We start from the raw sequence: 24,601 nt of genomic DNA on the forward strand, positions 1-24,601 counted from the left end.
CATTTCAGTCACAATGGGAGATTACTGGCCAAATTATAGGTGCTGTTTTGCAGTTGCTTGGCCTCTCGCAAGACCTCTTTTCAGTGGTTACAATTTAAGACCCACAACTTCTGAAATGTTCAGAAAATAATGTAACTTGATTTCACCTTTCGTTTCAAGTAAAATTGTGTAACCTGCAAGGACAGCCCTTCTCTGGAACCACCAACAAAAAACTAACAGCACAGGCTTCAGTCAGTTGGGAAATAGATGTAGTGAAATTAAGAAAAATGGATGCACTCTTATAAAAACTCTAGAATTGCCGCTAGAAAGCTTAGAAATTCATTTTTTAGTGTTAATTGGTTCATTGAATCTACAATCCATAGCTGGTTGGTTCAGAGTAAGATCTCCTTCATCCATGATCTGATTGTGGAGGCCAGTTTGGTCTGTTTCACTGAAACCTGGGTGGATGAGCAGGGGGGAGTTGGTCTCACCCAGCTGTGCCCACCTAGGTACTCAGTGCAGCATCAAGGCAGACCTGAGGATCAGGGAGGGGGAGTTGCTGTGGTCTATAGAAATTCTCTTTCTCTCTAGACTCTCTGTGCAGCCTCACTGCCCAGCAGTCTCCCTGCCTGAGCTGACAGAGCTGGTCTCAGAGGCAGTATTGAGGACTCCCAGACTGCTGGTTTGGGGGAACTTCAACATCCATGCTGAGGCGACTGGCTCTGGGGTGGCTCAGGACTTCATGACTGCCATGATGATCATGGGGCTGTCCCAGCATGTCATCGGCCCAACGCACACGGCAGGCCACACTCTGAACCTTGTTTTCACAACTGGACAGGACGAGGGTGATCAGAAAGTAGAGAATATTTACATCAATCTCTTGTCATAATCAGATCACTTGCTGTTGAGATTTATAATTTTAGCACCTTCTTCCTACTGCTGAAGCGGAGGACCTATAAGGAAGGTCTGCTGCTGGAGGCTGATGGATTCAATGGGCTTCCAGGTGGCTCTGGGGAGTTTTCTGGCTGCTATGACTGTCACTCCTGTTGAAGCCCTGACCGATCTCTGGAACATCCAAGTGGCTAGGGCCATTGATACGAACGCCCCTGAACGACCTCTCCCACTTTTCTGAGCCTGCTTGGCTCCATGGTATACTCGAGCTTAGCGCGAGGAAATAAGCTGGGAGAGGGTCTGAACATATGAGTGGAGAAAAACTCCAGTCAAATGCAATGCTGAGGGCTCATCATCAAGCCTTCCTCGTGGCAGTAAAAGCAGCATAGAAGTCATGCATTGCATCTTTGTGTTGTCCAGCAGAGCTTTTCTGTGGGGGGTATGGGGTCTTTTACATTCTGGCCCCAAAGAGGTGACAGAATGAACAGTAACTTGCTGTGACTTGTTTGTAAAGCATTTAGAGGATAAAATTGCTTGTTCCTACTGGGACATTAACTTCACCAGAGCCCTGTCTAGTCCTGTTACGTTGGAGCAGTTTCAGTTGGGAAGGCTCCCTGTTTGTGAAATACTCTCCCCAGGGAGGCTTGCCTGGCACCTTCGTTACATACCTTTAGGTGCCAGGACAAAAACATTATTTTTCTTCCAGGCCTTTGGCTAATTAAACAATCTATGGCTTTTTAAACTGCGTGAAGTGGGGGGCGGTTATTGTTTTTGTTTGGTATTATGTTATGTATTTTTGCGTTTTTATATTGTAAGCTATCCTGTGAGCCTTGGATGAAGAGCGGTATATAAATGTAATAAATAATAATAGTAATACTTTTAAAACTTAAGATAATGTGTTTTCAGGATCCATCCTGTGGCTGCAGTTTATCTTAACTGCTTTTAATGTTGAACTTTAAATTGTTGTAACCCACCTGGCACCTGCTGGTAACAGATGATGATGTTGATGATAATCGGCATAGCAAGAGTGCACAGAGACTTGGTGATATATTAATTATTTCCCCCTTTTTTATTTTCAGTCCTGATGTAGCTCTTCCAGAAGAACAGCCACATTCCAGCTCTCAGTGTGCTCCCATCAGCTGTCTACCTAAGCCTCCTCCTTAAGCCTAATCTTCATATGCAACCTAAGAGTCGGGGGGCAGGGAAGCCCCCACAAAGAAACTGAGTCGGGGTTCTCACAGCAAAGGTACAGTTTGCGCCGAAGGAACCATTAGGCATTGCTGCCTTTTTGCTGCATTGATGAGTCCGGACACATATCTATGGTCTTAAAACAACTGAGGATGTATGGAAGAGCACAAAGTACAGTGCCAGAACTGTTCAAGAAGATCATTTAAGGTTCCTCTGGTTACATCCAGATAATCACGGCTACAGTTTGGATGTCAAAATATGTTTGTCCCAGCCATTTGGCTTGTACTGCTAATATGCTGGGAAGTTAAAACTACTGAAACAAAACAAAGAAAATAAGAAAATGTGTTACAAAACCAGATTTTGACAGTTGAGCCACAGCCACAACTCTAGTTTTTCTTTATGTGGATTAAAGGGTGTTAAATATCTTTGTTTTCATTTTATCATATTTGCACCATGAGTTTATTAGAAATACAGTCCATGCCGTGTGAATGTTTTTCTTCTGGGTTGTTTTTGTTTTTTTTAAGTGACGCAGAAATAGTTTACCTAGGGAATGATTCCCCCCAGTTAGGGTTTTTGTTTTGTAACTGAGGATTGTTCACTTGGCCAAAGTGTGTGGCCTGGTGTTCTCTTTTTCTTAATTGCACAAAAAATGTTGAAAGTGTGTTGAATTGGAATGTGAACTTTGGGGGCATTGCAGAAAAAGCTGGATGTGCCCAAATCCTGTTGAAATAAATAGGCACACGGTGAAGCACTTGAAACCCACCAACATCAACAGAATTCAGGCATGTCTAACTTTTCCTGTATTGTGCCCATTGACTTGTACTTTTCTGCTGCACTGGTATTGTTTACGCACTTATTTTATAACTAATATGATATTAGCTGCTGGTTGTTGTTTTAATATTTCACTAGGATCTGATTAAGCCAAAAATGGGTTTTAGTGAACAGTGCATTTAATAATTGTTTCCCTGTGGTTAACTTTTGTGTTTTGGGGAGGTGCTTGTTTTGTTTTAGGGACTTCCCTCCCTCCTTTTTTGCATTTCAGATAAGCTGATGACTTGGTGCTGCTCATTTTTCTGTTTGGTATCTGGACAAAAAAAAAAAAAAAAAAAAAAAGGAAATGAACTTGAAGTAAACATGCTGTGTTATATTATAACTGAAATGTTCAGGATGTTCTTCACTTGCTGCTCCCAAGTTCAGTGTTAACCAGGTTAAAGCCTTCCCTTGGCAAAAGAAAGTCAAGGAAAAAAGAGGAGGTAACTAAATGTAACAAAAAATAGTACATTTCCAGCTGCACTGGGTGGTGAATTTAGCTGTGCAGGTGGGATTGATGTCTTGGACTGAAGATAATTGTTTTAAATTATTGCTCTAGTGCATTTTTTTTCTCCTTGCCAAAACCCCCAGCTACTATAAAGATCTATCTCATTGTCAGTTTGATGACAAATACTCAGGTGACACACAGGAAGCAGATTCTGTTCCTGCACTGCACAGCGTTCCCACTCTAAGAATCTCTCCTTTAACAAATGTTTTGAGGAGCAGTGAGTATAGAAGAAAACCAAGAATATTCAGATTTATTTTGCACATTGCCTGGCAGCGAGTCAGACTGCTGACTAGGCTTAGAGTCATCACTTTTATCCGTCTGTTGCATTCCCCAGATACAATTCTACCCATCCGTGCTAATTAGCAGAATTCTTGCTCTCAAACAGGTAGCCTTAATACATTATAAATAAGGCCTGGGCAGATTCACATCTTTTTGTCTTTCCTACTCGTGCAGTGTTCATATGATCCACAAGGCATAAATGTGAAGATGTCCTGAACCATGCGGCAGCCTTGACATAAATCAAAGGCAGCTGGGATAATTTGGCCTAAGCCATCTGAATTTGAGAGAAAGAAAATGATACATTTATTACCAAAAAATAAAAATAAAGGGAGGACTTTAAGCCAAGGATAGTCTAGATGGCCAATCATTGTGCCTAACAATCATTACAAAACCAGTAACCAAGGTGCTAAAAAACAGAATAGTCCTAAACAGCAATTCCTGTAATAGAATCACAACAGAACAGCTGAGCTTTTGTAATGGATTAGAGATTCAGAGTCAGAGGTAAAAAGTAAGTTAGCAGTGGAATCCACAAGCCACTTGAAAGCAACATATTTTGATTCTTAAGGGCGAATATGTGGTACTTTGGGGACTTAATTAAACAGAAATGCATTGGCTTTAAATGGCTTGTGACTGATAGTCAAACTTGTATGTAAGTCTGCTGTTAGAAACCTAACAGTGCTTTGTACTCATTTATCCTTTTTGTTTCCATGTTCCTTATCTTGTGATATGTTTAACATTTTAATGCTGTATCTTATCCTCATATTCTTATGTAACAAGTGAATGTCTTCAATTCTTCATGTAAACAGCATCTAGGGCTGCCACCTCTAGCTTTACATGGGGTTCTTTCATCAAATAAAATTTAAAAACCTAATAAGTGGGGTGAAGGGAAACAAGGAGCCTTGTGACAACTTAAGAGACCAACACATTTATTTTGAAATAAAAAAATCCTTCCAGTAGCACCTTTAAGACCAACTAAGTTAGTTCTTGGTATGAGCTTTCGTGTGCAAGCACACTTCTTCAGATACACTGAAACAGAAGTTGCCAGATCCTTCTATATAGTGAGAAGGTGGGGAGGGGTATTACTCAGAAGGGTGGTGGGAATGGGAGATAGCTGAGATGAGCTGAGTCGTCAGCAGGCTCATCTCAGCTATCTCCCATTCCCACCACCCTTCTGAGTAATACCCCTCCCCACCTTCTCACTATATAGAAGGATCTGGCAACTTCTGTTTCAGTGTATCTGAAGAAGTGTGCTTGCACACGAAAGCTCATACCAAGAACTAACTTAGTTGGTCTTAAAGGTGCTACTGGAAGGATTTTTTTATTTTGACTATGGCAGACCAACACGGCTACCTATCTGTAACATTTATTTTGGTGAAAGCTTACACCAAATGTTGCACCACAATGAACGTGCTTGCCTTTAAGGTTCTATGCGACTTTCTGTTGTTTTGCTGCAACATGGACTTAACACAGCTAACCTTCTTAAAGCTATTGCACAGGGGTCTGTGATTAAACTAAGTACCTACTAGTCTACTGACATGGGAATCCCATTGGGGGGTAGAGGTGGCAACCTTGTTGGCATAATTTTGGCAAACACTGAAATGAGCCCTTACGAGTTTGTTTTGTATTGGGTATGATCTACTCTAAATTATGCATGATGATTTCAGACAGAAAGAGAGAGCTAAGCACATGCTTAAATCTCATTCACTGAAATCGATATGCCTTAAAAATGCTTAAAATTGGTTGGAACATGCTCTTTATATCTAATTGATTTTATTAAGGATATGTTTCAGCTAGGCCAATGTACTCCTCAGAATACTGGGGCTTGTTCAGATATGAAAACATGAGCGTTGCTGCTTAAGCAGCACTACTGCAACTGCCTCTTATTCTTACCAAACATCTTTTAGAACTACAAAGATATTCTTATTAAAACTATTCCAATGAAGTACATTAATGGCTGCGATCCTATGCATACTTACCAGGAAATAAACCCTACTGAACAAAGTGAGACTTGAAAGTAAAAAATGCACAGGATTGCACTGTTAAGCTTCTGCCCTAAGCACATTTGCTCTGACCTAAGTTCCACTGAACTCCAGGGAACATACTTCCAAGTAATTGTGTTGAGAATTTCAGTTTTTCTTTCTAAAATATATAGCAGTTGGGGGTAGGGAGGTTATTCTTTTGAAATGTTTATTTCCAGAGCATTCAAAGTACTGAAAATTGTAATTTTGGGTCGTATCAAATAATTATATTTGGAGAGTTTTAGGGAAAGAATTAAAAATTGAATGCAAAGATAATAGAACTCCAGTGCAGAGATGGTCATGAGTACCCCGCAAAGCGATGAAGTTACACGTTCCTATCTATATCAGAAGATGAGAGTGCACTTGTTCACCCACACTGTGCAGATGCAAATGAGAGGTGGGGGATTTGCTATGGATTTTCACCCACCTCCATACATGTACCCTGTTTTATCTGGACATGAAAATATCCAGTGCTGACCTTCATTCATGGAAGGCAAATATATAGACCTGCGCTTTCTTCTCTGTGTGCAGTGCAGGTTAGTATGCACCACACGTTTCTGGATGTAGGAAGGCTGCTGCATTATGCCTGCAGTAATGGCTGGGTCACAATTATGTCAAGATTAATTACTAGAAACTCAAGATCTGAGTGCAAAAATGGTAGAATACCTACCAATAGTTCTCAGAAGGCCCCCTCAAAGCTATATATAACCCAAAGGGTAAGGTTTAGTCATGAGAACCTACAAGTCTACGAGTGGAGTGGTTTCAAAACAAGTCAACACTTTGCTAACAAAACTTGCTTACCTGGATATTACTGGTATTAGTAACATTGGACCTTAAACTTAACTATGGCAGAGGAGTGGGACAAAAAATAACTATTGAGTAATCCTGTGCTACTGAAGCCAGAAAGGGTTCAACCTGATATCTAATTCAACAAGATTACAAATGATCCCTTTCTTGGTTGGTTCTTTTCATCTGGTGACTGTTTGACTTTAAATTATGTTATTTCCTTTGTTTATAAAGGTGTCCTTTATTTCAAAATTCCAGGTACTGAGGTACATTAGAATCCAGGTACATTAGAAGCACAGCCATTTCCTTATTTATTTCTTGCTTTAAAAATAGCCTTTTTTCTTCCTTCAATGTTTCTTTCAGTTGTTCATTTCTATACCTAAAAGGGACATATAGTAATCAGATTTTTTATTCCATATATTTAATTTTTTTGGTTCATATTCTGCATAAAAGAAAAAAAAAGAAAAGCAATTAATTGCATTCAGCCTTAAGGCAGAAATGCATCTAAATATGCAATATATTTAAAAGCTTGCATGACGTGATTTCATGTACCCTTTCCCATAACCCTGATGATGAAGCTGAATAATTCTTATTTCATGAGATAGTCTTTCCCGCTTACTGCATATTGGAAATGCACGTCCAATATAACTTTCATCAAGAGACGCACGGCTTAAATCCTCATTGCATTTTAATCTCTCTCCTGCAGAGCTCTTGATAATCCCCTCTATTAAATCTGAAGGTAACAAAGTGATAAATTGACAAGACACAAAGGAAAAAATATGTTGCTGCGAGTGGAGATAATTTGCTGTCAGACTCTGGAGGGATGGGGGCCTTGTGTTTCAATTAGTGTCTTGATATGAAGGTACATGTGCTGCTCATTATTATGATTATTATTATGCACTGATTGTTTTGATTTTTTGCAGCATAAACAGATTTTGTTTTTATTGCAACTTTGACTTTATTATTATATCTGTTTTGGAGATTTGTCAGAAGTGTTTGGTACAAATGTTAGGTGAACAATCTTGCTAACCAGCTCTGGAGGGTGGGGGGTGGGGAGAGAAAGAAGAGTAATCTAGCTTTGAAAACTTGTTTCTTCAGGGGTATGGCTTTGTGCACCATATCTTTGAATTAGACCTAAGTACACCTCACTAGTTATAGACCTAGTGCTTCAAACCCTGTGGTTTGACCGTTAAAGGGTTGATTAAATCAATCCTTTATAAGTAAAGAGAGAGAGAACCTTAAAATCCTGATGTTTTGTGATTTTGTAATCTATGAATGTTCCCCTTTGCATGAATATCCTTATCTAATTAACCACACGAAAGGACATACTGTGTTATACTGTATTCCAAATGGTTTTAAATAATGGTGCAGTTTGCATTAAAATACAATTTGTATACTGCTGTAAAAGTCGGCTGTTCCTAAACTAAATTGAAATTCTGTTGTAAAGCCTTTTTGAGGTTGAATGGAGTATTTCTAGAGGATACAGATAGATGTGCTAATTGACTTAAAGGTTGAATGTCAGAAATTTTTATTGTGTTGCAATTCTGATTTTAAGACAAGAATATTGACCAATTCTGGATTCCAAAACAACTCGTTTTAAAGGCTTTGAATTATTGCCATGTCAAACTCTCTCCCATCCCAGTCTTGATACTGTAGACAATCCTAGATACATTGCTTCGTGAGGGAATCATGTGCTTGTACATGTGTGGTATGATCATGCAGGTTGAACGGTTGGGAAAATAAAACGCTCCAGAACTGAAGAAACTAAATTAGAAGCTAATATACTGATTCTTATATAATTATGTTCCGATTAAAATTATGGTGTAATGCATAACTATCCCAGTAAATAAACTGGCCATTTTTTGTTCCTTGAACTTTGTGCTGTATCTGTATTCTTTAGTATGTCACTGTGTGTTGCTGTGGTCTGTGTGTGCCCACACCTCCGATTCTCTGAAGAAAGGAAGGAAACAGGACTCTATCTGCAAAATCATCAGATGGCAGAATTATCCAGGATATCAAATTTTGCCTCACCCTGGTGAGAGAGCAGCAAACCTTTTTAGATTTCTCTCGTGTGACAGTTATTAAAGTTTCAGGCAATAAAACCACACAGCACACTGAATTATTGTATGCATCTTAGAATGCCTGGTTTTTTTTAAAAAAAGTATTGATTTGGTGCCTGAAATTTGTAAAGTAGGCAAAAGGCACACCTCTTTATTGGTGGTGCCAGGACACTACCAGTGAAAAAGCACTTGGAAGGCTTTTGGAAGAGGACCTTGACATAAGATCTTGACCACAGGGAAGAGGCACTCCTTCTGACATCTGGATCCCAAGCCATTTAGAGATTTTAAGGTAAGTACCAGCACCTTGAAATCGCTCTGGAAATGAATACATACCGATTTTTGTGTGTAATATGAATAAACCTGGCTGTTGTAGTTGAATTGTGGCAGATAAATTCTTCAATAATTGGAGTTTCTAAGTTGTATTCAAGGGCAGCCTCATGTACAATGCCTGACAGTAATCCAGCTGGGAGGTTACTGGAGCATAGATCCATCCCCTTGAGATAACTTAAGCACCTTAAAGGACAATCCCCTGGCCTGAAAATAGGCACTCCTACTCTGTTCCATAGCTGCCTGCACCCATGGACTGGTGATGTGCAGTGGAAGACCTTCAGCTCTTCAGGCTCAGGAGAAGGTGCCCTGAGGGTTTGGCCCTATAGGCCAGGGGTCAGCAAGGTTTATCTTGCCTGGGCCAGACTGGTCCCGTGAAGATCTCTCCATGGGCCGGATCGTGTGTGTGCCCCCAATTTTCAGCGTCTGCGCAGACATGATTTTCGGTGCCGTGGAAGCGAGTCCCTGCACCACGCCGGTTTAGCACCACACGCAATGCGGCTTGTGGGCCAGTCAAACGACCTCTGTGGGCCGCTTCTGGCCCGTGGGCCTTAGGTTGCTGACCCCTGCTACAGCCCCTGGTGATCTGGGAAGTTCATCTGGGGACTTCTGTCTAACAGCCTCAGGTGCAATGGTATCCCTATATTCAGATTCAGGGCATGGAGCTGGCTGCTGAATATAGGGATACCAACAGGTGCCCCTGCAGCCTCCAACTCAGTGCCCCTGCAGCCTCCAACTCAGTGCCCCACTCACTGCTAGATTCAGGGGTCCCAATAATTCCTGTGATGGGGATCAGAGCTATGCATGCCACTGGGCTGTCATGCAGTCTCAGGTGCACTGGGAGACACTATCATGCTGCCAGTGTTCAAGTAAAATCCAGTCAGCTTCTGTACTTTAAATTGAAGATGGGGAGTAAGATCTTGTCCTTTGTCTCAGGAAGCAAGGGCTGCCTGTTCAAAACATTTTCAAAAAATAAATTATCAAAATTCAGCATCAAGGTAACTAAAATTGTGTATAATGCTCCCCCCCACGTACAACAATCCGACTTGTGAAATATGTATAAATTATGCATATTAAGCACTTTCCTTAAATTGCAGTCCTGCTCTGCTAGGCACAGGAGATCTAAGCAGCAGCAGAACGCTGAAACATAACCCTCTGGAAATCCTGCTTAGTCACCATTCTGGCTTCTGAAATGTCACCTGTCAGAGTGCAGAGGCTAGGGCATCCTCTCTGAACAGCTACCAACCCTGGGATGGTGAAATCAGTAAGAACAGTTCTCTTCATTGCTTAGATCACCTTGAGGAAGCCTGGCCCAGTCTTTATAACAGGGGTGAGGGAGTGTCAGCTGACCTGCTGTGGTCCTCTGTTGGTTATCTACTGTGCCTGACTTCTCTGTAGCTTCCTCACTTTGGGCAGGGACAGGTGGTGTTGCACACACTTATAATCTGTGCTTCACGTCCTGCTGTGCCCCCGACACCAGCACTCAAAGTGCTGTCTTCTAGCCAATTTTGCAACATAGACCTAGGCAGGACGGTCACAGCTTTGCAAATAGTTTCTGGTATTGTTTTGGAACTAGATCCCAGTTGGCCATTGTGAGACCAGGAGGCTGGACTAGAGGGACCGGAAAAAATAGAAACCACCTATTATTTATTTCACATTTCTAACCAGCCCTTCATACCCAAAGGGGGAGCCAAGGGCAGTCACAAGAATAGAATAAGCAATTAAAAACAGCAGAAGAGACCTGGGTCAGACCAAAGGCCCATCTAGTCCAGCATCATGTTCTCACAGTGGCCAAATAGATGCCTGCAGGGAGAACTTGAGCATAGCTGTCAACTTTCGGATTTGAAAATAAGGGCTCAGCAGCCTCACCTGTCCCGCAGACAGTCTACGGGATATCTAACAATCCGGGATAGCAGCGGCAAATGGCGCTAGAATGAGGGAATTTCCCGCCAAAAACAGGAAGGTTGACAGCTATGAACTTGAGTGGAACAGCAACTGTCCCCACCTGCAATTCTCAGCAACTCTTATTCAGAGGCATATTTGCCTAGACAGTGGAGGACTAGGTATTGCAGACAGCAGTAAAAACAGCAGTATAAGGACCACAAACCTGAAGAATAATAAACAGAAGATTGGAAACGGCTTCATTATTTCCACCATTGCCTTGGACCAAAAAGTGGGCCGAAATGGGAACGAAAGGACAGAGAAGCACGGTGCAATGTCTGGCTCTTAATCAGAAGGTAAGCTGTGGGCCGGAGTCCTGTGCTGCAGTGCGTTGGACTAGATGCCCCTTAGGCATCTATATTATCGATTCTATAATATCAAGTGGAAAGCATCATATGAAGTAGGCGTCCCCGTCCTAGGCACTCGCGGGAGTCAATCCAACGGAACTCAGCCGGGATTTACCGCAGAGTAAACCGAGTCGAGCTGCAACAACCCTGACATAAGAGCCCGCTTAAAAAGGCCGCGTGAAATCCGCCCGCGGTCGACAGGCTCTCAGGGGCTGCAACTCGAGCAGAACTTTCGTAACAGCAGCGCGCGGCTGCCCCGCCTGAGGAGGAAGGGCGGGCTCTCCTCCCCTGTCTCACCTGGCAGGTGAAGGAGCTCAGAGCCGAGAGTGCGCGCGCCTGCGGCGGAGGCAAGGCAACGCCGGCCAGGCGCGCGCTTTTGGCGCCCGGCCAGATTTGAGCGGGAATTTCGAGGCGGCCGCAAATCTCTGCGCGCCTCTCTTTCCTCCTCCTCGCGGGCGGCGTCTGGCGCTCGGGCAGAGTTGCGACACCAGGCGGGGCAAAGAGGCAGGCGGTGGTTTTCTCCGCCTCCCTATCTCCCGACGCCCCTTCCCGCTTTGCAAAGCGCCCCACAGAGCAGCCGGAGGAGCAAGTGGCAGCAGCCGCCGGCCTCCCTCAGCCTGTAGGGGGCGTGGGAAATGGCCGTGGCCATTCCTGTCAGGGGCTGAGGAAGAGCGGCTTTCTGCCCGCTGCCTGGCGTCTGGTCTCTCTCTGCCCCCTTTCCTCACTTGCGCAGCCGGCGGCGAGAGGGGAAGATGGAGGGGCCCGAGAGCATGGGCTTCAGGCGGGTGGCCATCCGGAGGAAATCCAGCCCCAGCCTCAGCAGCAGCGCCTTGGTCTTCTCCCAGGCCGCCGCCGCCGCCGCTTCGCCTCTTTCCCACCCGGAGAGGAGGAGAGACGTTGCCAGGGAAGCGGCGCCAACAGCGGCAGCAGCAGGTACAACTCGGGCTTCACCTTTGGGCTCTGAGCCGGGACCTCCCTTCCCTTCCCTTCCCTTCCCTCTCCTTTCCTTCCTGCGGTTTGTTGGCTGTCCTGGCGTGGCCCGTCGCGCCCAGCAGCTTCGGGTCTAAGGTCGCGCCGAGGGAAAAGTAAAGTGCAGCAGGAGTTGGAAAGGCGTACTCTGCAAAACTGCAGCTGGGCTGTCTCCCCACACACACCGGGGGAGACCCTGCGGCCAAACTTCCAGAAGTTGCTGCGGGGTAGCCCTCTCGCAACAAAATAGACGATAGTATTGTACTATTGCAAATATACATGCACTCATAGATCAACATAAAGTTTAGACTTCAATATGTTGTAAGGTGTGGTGTCCCTGGCCAGAGGCAGAAATGCTTCTGAGTAATAGTCGTTGGAAAATGCAAGAGGGAAGAGATCTCTCTTGCAGGCTTCCCACAGGCATCTGGTCTGCCACTGTGAGAACAGGATGCTAGAGTAGATAAGACTATTGGCCTGATCCAGCAGGCTCTTGCTATATATATATATATATATATATTTGAAGGACCAGCTGCATTTTACTGCAGAATCCCTTGCCGATACAGTGTTCCCAAACACACCCTCTCTCTTTGTATAAACTTGGCTGAATTCTTAAGTAAACTTGTTTACGATCATGTTCTGTGTCCTCCCCACTTTAGGTATGGAAAAAGAGGAGGGAGCTCCATATTTTGTTTTTGTCTGATATTGGTGCCATTGCATGTTTGGGATGAAGTTTTGTGCAAGTATACTTTTAAAATTCTAAGGTGGTTTTAACTCTCGCCCACTGAAAGATGAAAGAAGTCTCTTATGCCAATTGCAAGTTTTTAATTTTAAAGTGCTTACTTTTTCTAATTTGTGTGGAACACTTTTTTCTATCAAAATAGTGTGAAAATGTGTTATTGTCTATATGATTCTGTTTTGCAGTGTTAGTCCTATGCATGTAAACTTTAAAGTTCTGTTTTTTTTCCTGGTAAAGAGGACTTCTTTGAAATAAAAATTCTCCATCCCTCTCACACCTTAGCAAACCTGCTTGTTTTCAGTGAGCAAACCATCTAGAACCAACAAAGATATCAGTGGAAGATACTTTCTGCACTCTAGGTAAATGAACATAATGGATGCAGAGATCCTCTGAGCAATCATAGGTTTCTATGCCAGGGTAGCCAACATGCTGACCTCCAGATGCTATGGACTACAACTCCCATCTTCTTCCACCATTGGCCATGCTGGCTGACACTGATGGGAGCTAGAATCCAACAATATTTGGAGGGCCACCGGTGAGCCACGTTCGCTGTACAGTGGTACCTCGGGTTACATATGCTTCAGGTTACATATGCTTCAGGTTACAGACTCCGCCAGCCCAGAAATAGTACCTCGGGTTAAGAACTTTGTTTCAGGATGAGAACAGAAATTGTGCTCCGGCAGCGTGGCAGCAGCAGGAGGCCCCATTAGCTAAAGTGGTGCTTCAGGTTAAGAACAGTGTTAGGTTAAGAACAGACCTCCAGAACGAATTAAGTACTTAACCCGATGTACCACTGTACAGTGAAAAGGTATTGCTCTACAGAAAGCTTTCCTTTGGGGAGGTGCTAATCTTGTAGAGTGCTGGCAAAAGCTTTGGTGAACAGTTGCTGGAAGTGGTTTTTGTGTATGCATGTTAAAGGAAGAAGCACTGTGCCCATTAAGGATAAGATACTTGCTGAGTAGACTGTAGCTTCTTTTTATCTACTTGTGAAAGGTAAACTAGACCTTTTAAAAAAATCACTCAATTTAACTGCATGACATCAGTTCCATGTTGGATGAAAATAAACAAAATGGGCATGAGTGCAAATATTTGTTTCATGTAAGGCGTTTGGAAATATGTCAACTATTTAGGTTATTGCTAGGGGGCAGAGAATTTTCACGAAAGCAACAGTACTGCATCCAGAGTGCTGGATAGCTTAGAGCGTGGGGAACTATTCTGTTTGTGTATTTCCTGTTTAAACAGATGGTAATGCTGATTTATAGATTTTTATTTACAGCATCCCCTTTGTGGGTTGCTGCTTTGTTTTTGCCTAGTAAAGAGCTGTAAAAATTGGAATGACAAATATGTATACATTGAGAGAAAGGGAGTGTAATACGTACATCTGTAACACAAAGAATCCCCACCATGGGGTGAGCTCCCGTTGCTCTGTCCTAGCTCCTGCCAACATACTAATTTGAAAGCATACTGGTGCAAATAGATAAATAGGTACTGCTTGGCCTGAAAAGTGAGATGAGCGCCACACCCCATAGTTGCCTTTGACTGGACTTAACCACCCAGGGGTCCTTTACCAACTTTACCAACACAAAGAAAGTTGCTCAAGTTTGAGAGAAACATTAAATTGGGAATGGAGATCACAGTGAACAAAAATCAGAATTGGTTGCACATTGATGGATAAGTGGTCCTGGAAATTGCTATGTTAGGTTAACCTCATGTAAATGGTTGCCATGATGTGTGAGAATCCATAGGTTTCCAGGTAATCTACTTAGCTTTTGGTCAGTGCCCAAACTGGTTCAGAGTTTGAGGTAGAAGGTAGCACTTGTGAGCCAGCATGAGTAGCAGCAAAGCCATATCACACTGGCCAGTCCTTTTTGCCTGCCCACTAGTTGCCTAGTACCAAAGCAAGATACAAGGAGAAGGAAGTTCGTTCTGATTTCTCATGGTAAAAAGGTATTCTCTTAAGGAAGTGAGTGCAAATTAGATTAAATGCACTTTTGTATCATGGGTCGAGGTACATTTGGGATGTATGTAGGGGGATAAGACACTGCATTTATTCGAGTTCAGATTATATAAAACTGCATATCTTCAAGATGCTGCTGTGATACTTCCACTATCAGGCCCTCCAGTCAGACAGCCACATGATGTTTAAATTAATAGTCATTTCAGAAGAAAACAACTTATTTTCCAAAAGAAAGGAAAAAAATCCTCGTTTTCTATGAAAAACGTAGCCTTTGTGGTTATGGAGAATCCTTCCTCACTTCACAAACATGGGTAACTTCTGGTAATATGTATGAAACCTTGTCTCCTACATGCTTAGTAGTGATTTCCTTATTTGCTGGGGTGCTGAGCAACAGAAAAAGATTCTATAACCCTAGGGCTCGTGGACATCCAGTGAAGCTGAATGTTGGAAGAGTCAGGACAGGTAAAAGAAAGTACTTATGTAGTGCATAGTTAAACTGGGAAACTTTGATGGCTTTAAAAGAGGACTGGGCAAATTCCTGGAGGACAGGGCTGGTGATAGTTACTAGCCATGATGGCTGCTCTCTGCTAAGAACTTGCAAGTATTGGAGGTGTGGAACATGAGGAAACATACTGCAAATGCAGTAGGGTAGAGCACTTTGGTTAATCACTACCATTAATGGGCTGCGCACAGAAAACCAGTTTCAAAGTACAAAAGTAGCAATACCAATTCCTGTTATAAACAAAATTGCTAGTACTGTAGGACTTTTTAACAATGGGGGCCATAGCTCAGTGGAGCAGATTTGCCTGAAATGCTGTTTCCCCTGTCTGCAGTGGATTCTCTCTATTGCCTATAAGCATCAGCTACTGCAGTGATACCCAGAAGGGAACCAGAAGACTATCTGTATTCAGTTCAGTGCTTCCTGCAGCATGGGAAAAAGCTGCAAGAAAAGCTGCATTTGTTCTTCATTTGTTGCTGTGTTTATCTAATGTTTCTTATTGTTGTTGCTATCTATTTGTGAAAGCTTTCAGTAGACTAATTTTTTACTTCAGTAATACAGTGCTGAGCTTGTTAATGTTTTATGATATGAAAGTTGGAAGCTCTAAACTAAGTACATAAACTGGTGTGAATTAACCTCCTCCTCCATCCCTCTCCGCCACTGCAGTGCCGAGAATAAATACCTTGGGGCACAAGCTGTCCTGCTGGGAATGATTTGCTACTCACTGCTGTGCTCTTGACTGAAACACATTGATGAGTAGTTTTGTTCTTGTATTGTTTAATGCAAAGAATGACTGAGCTGAATGTGGTGTATGTGTAAAATACATGGGAGTCCTTGATAATATTTTATAATAAAAAGCATCATGCAACAGAAAGAAATACATACCGGTATATGCTATAGTCACATGCAATATATCACTGTATTGTAGAGTTGGAAGGGGACCACGAGGGTCAACCCCCTGCAATGCAGGAATCTTTTGCCCAACGTGGGACTTGGACACACAACCCTAGATTAACAGTCTCGTGCTCTGCCAGCTGAGTTACCCAAGCAGGATAAGTTATAAGAAAAATACTTTATCCTCCTTTGCACAGTTCTTCAGATTGTTGCCTGAAGAGAAACAGAACATTGCAGCATGGACTTAATATATCTCATAAGGAAGTTCTGCATCATAAACAACTATGAAAAAGACTCTCTTCAAAGGTTGCAGCTTCTCCATGTTTTCTAGAGTCTATTTCCGCTCATACAGCTAAAAGTTCTAGTTTCTTACTTCCGATTTTGTGTTTTTGGAGAAGTTTTAATTTTCTGCTTTTATAATTTGAGCTATCAACATTTACTCAAACAACTACTAAATTGACAAGTTCATATAATACCTACCAGGAAGAGTTGACCATTCAATAGTCCTATAACATACTGAGTGGTGCTTTTGCACTGGTCAGAAGATCAATCAATCAATGTTGTGGGGTCTAGTAAGATCTGTAAAAATATTTTGTGGAGCTGAAAGTAAATTACTGTCCAAATAGAGACTGAAAAGTCATTTAAAGCAAATTTCTGTAGATTTGGATTATCAGGTTCATAGGACACAATTCTGCCAATGTATATTGTATTGATTTTGGTGTGGGATCATGCACTTACAGTGATACCTCGCAAGACGAAAAACGCGCAAGACGAAAGAGTTTTCCGTTTTTTGAGTCGTTCCGCAAGACGAATTTCCCTATGGGCTTGCTTCGCAAGACGAAACGTCTTGCGAGTTCTTGCGAGTTTGTTTCCTTTTTCTTAAAGCCGCTAAGCCGTTAATAGCCGCTAAGCCACTGATTGCTTCGCAAGACGAAAAAACCGCAAGACGAAGAGACTCGCGGAACGGATTAATTTCGTCTTGCGAGGCACCACTGTATCTCTTTAAATGAACAGGGCTTATGGTTAATGTTGGCAGAATTGTGACATATGGCTTGAGTCCAGACCTCTTGTAACCCTTGGCTTTAAAGGAATTTGCCTTATTTCAGAAAGGGAGATTGTTGTACAGAAGCTTCCTGCATATTTAGCTGATCATCTCCATCTTTTTACTATTCGCCCAACCACATTGAATTGGATGCATCTTTTTGTTGTTCATAGGGATAAGCATCCTTATTTGGAAGGGACTCCGAGGGTCATCTAGTCCAACTCCCTGCAATGCAGGAATCTCAGTTAGAACATATGTGACAGCTGGCCATCCAAACTCTGCTTAGAAACCTCCAAGGAAGGAGAGTCCACCACCTCTTGTGGCAGTCTGTTCCACTGAACAGCAATCACTGGCATTTGCAGTTGCAGAAGGAATGGCCATTCCAGAGTGGGTATAGACACCAATACTTCACTACTATACTACTACAGTATAATCAAATCGCTTCATGAATTCCTGCTACCATGATTTTTAGAAAGCAGTGACAAGTATTTGAGAGCTGTGGTCACAACTGTCCAGGAAGGTGTTGATTTCCAGCGACCCATTGCAGCTCCAGCAAGGCAGCTGATGGCATCAGCTACCATATTACTGATTAAAATCAATTGGCTTCATCCCATTTTGGGGTAGCAGACCACGTAAATTGGCACACATTTCTGCATGGACCAGAAGCCACCAGAATATTGAATGTTACCCACTTAATGTTCTTTCTAGCAGTGGAGCTTCAAACTCCTCCACTGCTCACCAGTCCTGGGGAAGAAACGCCAAATCTAATGCATGGCCTATCCATGTATGGGTCCTTTGCTATGTTGGGGCAGCCTCTTCAGTTATCTTGGTGACTCTGAAACACTGAGCTGCTGCAACCAGAGGGGCCACAGCATGAATGATGATCTCCCAGCAGCCTGGGGATCTACAGTGGTACCTCTGGTTACGTACTTAATTTGTTCCGGAGGTCTGTTCTTAACCTGAAACCGTTCTTAACCTGAAGCACCACCTTAGCTAATGGGTCCTCCCACTGCTGCCGCGCTGCCGGAGCACGATTTCTGTTCTCATCCTGAAGCAAAGTTCTTAACCCGAGGTACTATTTCTGGGTCAACAGAGTTTGTAACCTGAAGCGTATGTAACCTGAAGTGTATGTAACCTGAGGTGCCACTGTACTCCAAATCAGTGGCTTCAGTCTTCTTGGTAAGGGTGCATTCTAGGCAGTGGGATAGGTATATTTGTCAGAATTGTCAACTTTCGGTGACAAGTGTGTGATTCTCATTCCTCTGTGCCTTGCAAAACATGCTGAAGTCTTCTGACAGGAATGAACTGTGTCTCTACTGAACAAATGCAAAGCGTTGATGCCCAGCAGCTAGGCAAGCTCACCTCTCATTCAGAAGCTTTTTCCTGGCATTGCAGAAACAGGCCTCTGTCAGTACTGAGAACAATGGAGCAGTGATTCACTAGATTCGTTAGTGCTCCCAGCAGCTCCTTTATATTCAGTGCAGTGCATTCCTGGTTTATCTGTCCTTAGCTGCCTGGAGAGGCAGAGCTGTGAACATCCTGACCAGTTAAAGATCTGGATCCTACTTCTATCTGAGACAGAAAGCTGTCTCTGAGCTACACCAGTTCACGCTACAGATGGAAATTTGCATAAGTGAATGCTTCTCTACACACAAGTTTTTGCATGTACAGTGGTACCTCAGGTTAAGTACTTAATTTGTTCCGGAGGTCCGTACTTAACCTGAAACTGTTCTTAACCTGAAGCACCACTTTAGCTAATGGGGGCCTCCCGCTGCCGCTGCGCCGCTGGAGCACAATTTCTGTTCTCATCCTGAAGCAAAGTTCTTAACCTGAAGCACTATTTCTGGGTTAGCGGAGTCTGTAACCTGAAGCGTATGTAACCTGAGGTACCATTATACAAAATTAGCATGTTGGGCAGAACTTGGCTCATAGAATCAATAGCAGAGTTGGCAGGAAACACAAGGGTCATCTAGTCCAGCCCCCTGCAATGAAGAAGAAGAGTTTGGATTTGATATCCTGCTTTATCACTACCCGAAGGAGTCTCAAAGCGGCTAACATTCTCCTTTCCCTTCCTCCCCCACAACAAACACTCTGTGAGGTGAGTGGGGCTGAGAGACTTCAGAGAAGTGTGACTAGCCCAAGGTCACCCAGCAGCTGCATGTGGAGGAGCGGAGACGCGAATCCAGTTCCCCAGATTACGAGTCCACCACTCTTAACCACTACACCACACTGGCTCACCACACTGAAGGAATCTTTTGCCCAGTGTGGGGCTCAAACCCACAACCCTGAGATTAAGAGCCTTATGCTCTACCAACTGAGCTATCACAGACTCCTGGGGAGAGACAGCGCATTGCTTGGAGTTTTTCCATGTTGTGGGCAGTTTTTCTTTTAAGTTGTGAACCATGGCAAATCGCTTTTGAGGTTGTTGCTGCTTTTACAGTCAGCTGGAATATGAATTTTATTAACTAAATAAACACAGTACCTGCTGCAGCAGGGGTTCTAGTGTGCATTTAATCAGGGTAAAGTGCCCTCCCTCTCCGGTTTCCCCCTCCTTTCTTTTTTAAGGATGGAAAAGTACAACAAAGATGGGTAGGTTGTGGGGGGTTTGTTTTGGTAACTGCACTTCAGGGGCTTTGTCTGTTGCTCCAAGAATCATGGCAAGAGTTTCATAACAATTAACAACACAGGGCAATTTCAATTAGTATAGGTTGGGAAATTGCCCAATATTTTTGCATATGTTAGGAATGTTGCTCCATTAAACTTGGTAGATGGTGCACCAATGGTAGTGGAGGTTGATAAAGCTAGTCCTTGAGCATGAGTTTTTTTGGGGGGGGGGCGGGTTGCAGCTTTTTGGTTTAAGAAATTTGCTATTCCTATATGTAGATGCTAGTTGGAACCTGTGTGGTGTAGACCTTGTTCTAGTCATGTTCTCTCAGCCTGGTGTGTGTGTGTGTGTGTGTGTGTGTGTGGTGTTGGAAATTGGGAAACCATGCCCTTCAGAGAAGAGTGGTTGATAACATTGTTTTATTTCATTTTTAAGATAAGTTGAGAGAGGGTGAAATGGGGATTCCAGGAAGGCGGAAAAGCATGAGAGCGTTGTGAGAAGTTACATGCCACAAGTAAAAAGGGGAAAGCTGGGACTAAGAGAGAGAGGGATACACCAAAGAGGCATTTAAAAGAATTGTTTCAGGCTTTGTGGTCTGGTGCTACAAACAGCAGAAAGGCTGAGAGAAATAGAGCATTAAGTGGATTACGGTTGGAAGCAAGTAGAGAAAAGGGCACAGAAATAAAACTGTCAAACAAGAGCAATGGAAAAGGCAAGAAAGGTTGAGCAGAGATTGGAAATCTTACCACTCCAACGGAACAAAGAACTAAATGTTGCTGTAATTGGCTGCTAAGCTGTATGAAACCATCCGCTGTTCTGGTCTTCTAAATTTACTGTTGTTTTTTTCTACCTGAACCAACTCATTCCATGAGAGAGAAATACATTCCGGATAGAGTAGAAATATAATATGATGCCCCTTATTGCCAGAAGTATGACAGCACACTTCTAGAAGAGTAAAGGAGGTTTTTCCCCATATTGTGGTGTTGTAGCAGGATCTGGGCAAACAGGTCTTCTGAGAAATTAACACAGCAAAGTGGATTAGACAGGGGAGAAACTATAAACAGTACAAATGTCTAGTCACTTGGTTCCCTTCAATAACATGTGCTAATTATAATCAAGAAAATGTTCAACCCTGCTTCTTGCAGGTGTCATTTTGAGAGAGCCTCACCCAAGTATTTTCTCCTGAATTTAGTACAATTAACCTCAATTATCAAATGAGTCTTGTATGTGTATTGCATGAGAGATGTTGTTGTTGTTGTTTAGTCGTTTAGTCGTGTCCGACTCTTCGTGACCCCATGGACCAGAGCACGCCAGGCACTTCTGTCCTCCACTGCCTCCCGCAGTTTGATCAAACTCATGCTGGTAGCTTCAAGAACACCATCCAACCATCTCATCCTCTGTCGTCCCCTTCTCCTTGTGCCCTCCATCTTTCCCAACATCAGGGTCTTTTCCAGGGAGTCTTCTCTTCTCATGAGGTAGCCAACGTATTGAGAGATAGTAAGATATAATTATGTTAGTATTAACTTTTAAAAATACATATCTTTTTAAAAAACACTATACAGTTTATGCTTGTGGAGTAAAACTGTATGGTATTTTCGGTTTAGTCGAAGTGAACAAGGTGGTGGCATTCTGTTGTATATAAATCAGGCTTCAAGCTCAATCATGCTTGCATTTAGGCTCCATATTAACAGAGATTCATTAGCATTTCTGTGATGAGGATAACCTGTCTAACTTGTCTGAATGCTTAAAAAACCACAGAATTATTTATGCTGCAGCATGTGGCATTTTTAAAGGTCTGAAGTAAATGGACCTTGTGATGCAGTACTTTACGGGTTTTGTCAATATGAAGTAACGTGAGAACGATCTTAGCAGATAATTAGATCAAGATTTGACTGATGATATTTGGCTGCCCATCTGTGGGTACAAGTCAAACATTTCAAGAGAAATCTAATAGAAACAATTTATCTTCAGATTTATTGACCTTTGTTATGCAGAGTATGACTTGTGAAACGGCTAGTCGTTACCTGTTGCAAACACATGCAGAGATTTTGGTAGCAAAAATAACAAAGTTTTGATATGTAAGAAATACATAACTTGGATAGAAAAGCCATATAAAACATTCCTGGAGTTGATCATTCTCACCACTACAACTTCCCTGCTAATGTAGGAACATCTATCATTGGTAGAGCTCTCTTTCCATTTAAGACTGTCCACTTGTGGACAAACCACTTGATAAAAGAGGGAATGATTTTAAAAGTGATAGCTCCAAGTAATAGGTAACAGAGAGCTCAGAAGTCCCCCATAGATTCTAAAGTCACTTCTGCTTTCTCCATCATCAGTCTTTGTTAAACAGCCCTTTGTCAGACCTTTTTATTGCTTGTTTGTAATAAATTAAGTTCGTTACACCCCCTCCATCTGCTACGTAATCCAAATACTATTTAGATTAGTTATCTGAGGAACATGTGATTTGTGTGTTCCGGGTGTGCATTTCCCCTTTGTTGAATGTAACAGTAAAGGGCAGGCAGTTAGCCTTCACCTTGGAGCAAGGGACCAGTACCTGCCTGCTACATGCAGCAAAGAGGTGTGCAAATGAAAAACCTACTTCCACTACAGCTGAGCCTACGAAAGGTATGATTTCCTTAACTTGTGCCACTAAGCTAGCATGCACAGCTGAGATTTAGGACTGTGGGGAGTGCTATTTGCCTTTCTAGCTTGATATAAGGCATGGGTAGGCAAACTAAGGCCCAGGGGCCAGATCCTTCTAAATCCCAGGAACGATCCAGGAATCAGCGTATTTTTACATGAGTAGAATGTGCCCTTTTATTTAAAATGCATCTCGGGGTTATTTGTGGGGCCTGCCTGGTGTTTTTACATGAGTAGAATGTGTGCTTTTATTTAAAATGCATCTCTGGGTTATTTGTGGGGCATAGGAATTCATTCATCTCCTCCCCCCAAAAAAATATAGTCCGGCCCCCCACAAGGTCTGAGGGACAGTGGACCGGCCCCCTGCTGAAAAAGTTTGCTGACCCCTGATATAAGGAATAGTCTCTGAACTCCTGAGCATTTCAGCATTGCTTATTTTTCATGAGATGGCAGATTCTAGCCCTTGAGACCATGGAGAAGTTTCTGATGGCTGCTGACTTAGATAGCTTTAAAAGAGGATTGGACAAATTAATGGAGGAAAGGGCTATTGATGGCTACTACGATGGAAACGTTATGGAAAAATTGTTTTGATATCGCAAAACATTTCTGATCCATATTATGTGTTTGAGCTTGGTGTTTGAATGTTTATTGTCACTGAGCACGGTATTATGGTAGCCTCTAGCCCTGAGTAACTGCAAACAGACCGAGAACAGAAACACACAGTAAAAACAAATCCAAGGGTGCTGCAAAGATAAGCAAGGTCAGAGAGAGAGATTAAGAATAGGTCCATACAGTTCACATCCCTAAAAATCACTTTTTTAGTATACAGGTTGTTAGAAATGAAACCGCAGTCTCCCAAAGCATTAATGTATGCTTTTCCTCTTAGGGTTGTATACAGATTTGTTTGAGAGATTACAGATTTCTAGGAATCAAGCAAATTGCTCCAATAGTGTTATACAGATACAACAAATTATGTTCTTCCTGTTAGCCTGTGAAGTGCTACTTTTGTGCTAATGCTAAGAAGCTGCTTTTCTTGGCATCTCTAGTTTCTGAAAGGATAAACTAAATTGGATAGAAATAATGCGCTCTTGTTTACTTTTTAAAAGTTCTGTATTTTTTAGATTTATTTTAGAAATTGATAGTGTTAAAACATACTTTCAGTGCATTCTTTCTGCTTTGGTAGAAGGACAGAACTTCAACTCTGGTCTGCTGGGTTGTTCTGCACACATGTAAGTGGATAATATATTCAGGTTTATGTAAATTTATTCCATGTAGAATGCTCCAACTACTGCACAATTGTACTCATTTCACATGCTACCAAGGTTATGCTTAAAATTCTACAAGGCAGGCTTAAGCAGTATGTGGACCGAGAACTCCCAGAAGTGCAAGCTGGATTTTGAAGGGGCAGAGGAACCAGAGACCAAATTGCAAACATGTGCTGGATTGTGGAGAAAGCTAGAGAGTTCCAGAAAAACATCTACTTCTGCTTCATTGACTATGCAAAAGCCTTTGACTGTGTCGACCACAGCAAACTATGGCAAGTTCTTAAAGAAACGGGAGTGCCTGATCACCTCATCTGTCTCCTGAGAAATCTCTATGTGGGACAAGAAGCTACAGTTAGAACTGGATATGGAACAACTGATTGGTTCAAAATTGGGAAAGGAGTATGACAAGCCTGTATGACACAACCTTGATGGCAGAAAGTAAGGAAGAATTAAAGAACCTTTTAATGAGGGTAAAAGAGGAGAGCACAACATATGGTCTGAAACTCAACATCAAAAAAACTAAGATCATGGCCACTGGTCCCATCACCTCCTGGCAAATAGAAGGGGAAGAAATGGAGGCAGTGAGAGATTTTACTTTCTTGGGTTCCATGATCACTGCAGATGGTGACAGCAGATGGTGACAGATGGTGACACCTGCTTCTTGGGAGAAAAACGATGACAAACCTAGACAGCATCTTAAAAAGCAGAGACATCACCTTGCCGACAAAGGTCCGTATAGTTAAAGCTATGGTTTTCCTGGTAGTGATGTATGGAAGTGAGAGCTGGTCTATAAAGAAGGCTGCTCACCGAAGAATTGATGCTTTTGAATTATAGTGCTGGAGGAGACTCTTGAGAGT

At 42.6% G+C, this 24,601-nt stretch overlaps 2 protein-coding genes and 1 long non-coding RNA gene across 17 annotated transcripts in view; 2 read left to right on the forward strand and 1 right to left on the reverse strand.

Moving 5' to 3' along the window:
• The window catches only part of BICD1 (BICD cargo adaptor 1), a 130,366-nt gene extending 127,155 nt beyond the window's left edge, over positions 1–3,211 (forward strand). For 7 of the 13 annotated variants that reach the window (XM_081023978.1, XM_081023987.1, XM_081023990.1 and 4 more), the window contains one exon: positions 1,950–3,211. In XM_081023978.1, coding sequence (XP_080880104.1) covers positions 1,950–2,034 — 85 coding nt within the window. In that variant the 3' untranslated portion in view covers positions 2,035–3,211. The remainder of the gene's footprint in view (positions 1–1,949) is intronic. The other 6 variants (XM_081023989.1, XM_081023992.1, XM_081023982.1 and 3 more) reach the window with 3 other exon arrangements.
• Positions 3,212–5,272: 2,061 nt separating this feature from the next.
• On the reverse strand, positions 5,273–11,379 carry LOC308486872. Its single transcript, XR_013991341.1, has 2 exons — positions 10,954–11,379; positions 5,273–8,491 (listed from the first exon to the last, which is right to left on the reverse strand). It is a non-coding gene; the product is annotated as an uncharacterized lncRNA (long non-coding RNA).
• Positions 11,380–11,437: 58 nt separating this feature from the next.
• The window catches only part of FGD4 (FYVE, RhoGEF and PH domain containing 4), a 106,272-nt gene continuing 93,108 nt past the window's right edge, over positions 11,438–24,601 (forward strand). The window contains exon 1 of one of the 3 annotated variants that reach the window (XM_081024003.1): positions 11,438–12,067. In XM_081024003.1, coding sequence (XP_080880129.1) covers positions 11,887–12,067 — 181 coding nt within the window. In that variant the 5' untranslated portion in view covers positions 11,438–11,886. Of the gene's footprint in view, positions 12,068–22,370; positions 22,465–24,601 lie in introns of those variants that run through there. The other 2 variants (XM_081024002.1, XM_081024008.1) reach the window with 2 other exon arrangements.

Source organism: Podarcis pityusensis, assembly GCF_964106645.2.
Source record: "Podarcis pityusensis genome assembly, chromosome: 10".
In the NCBI taxonomy this organism is placed as follows: domain Eukaryota; kingdom Metazoa; phylum Chordata; class Lepidosauria; order Squamata; family Lacertidae; genus Podarcis; species Podarcis pityusensis.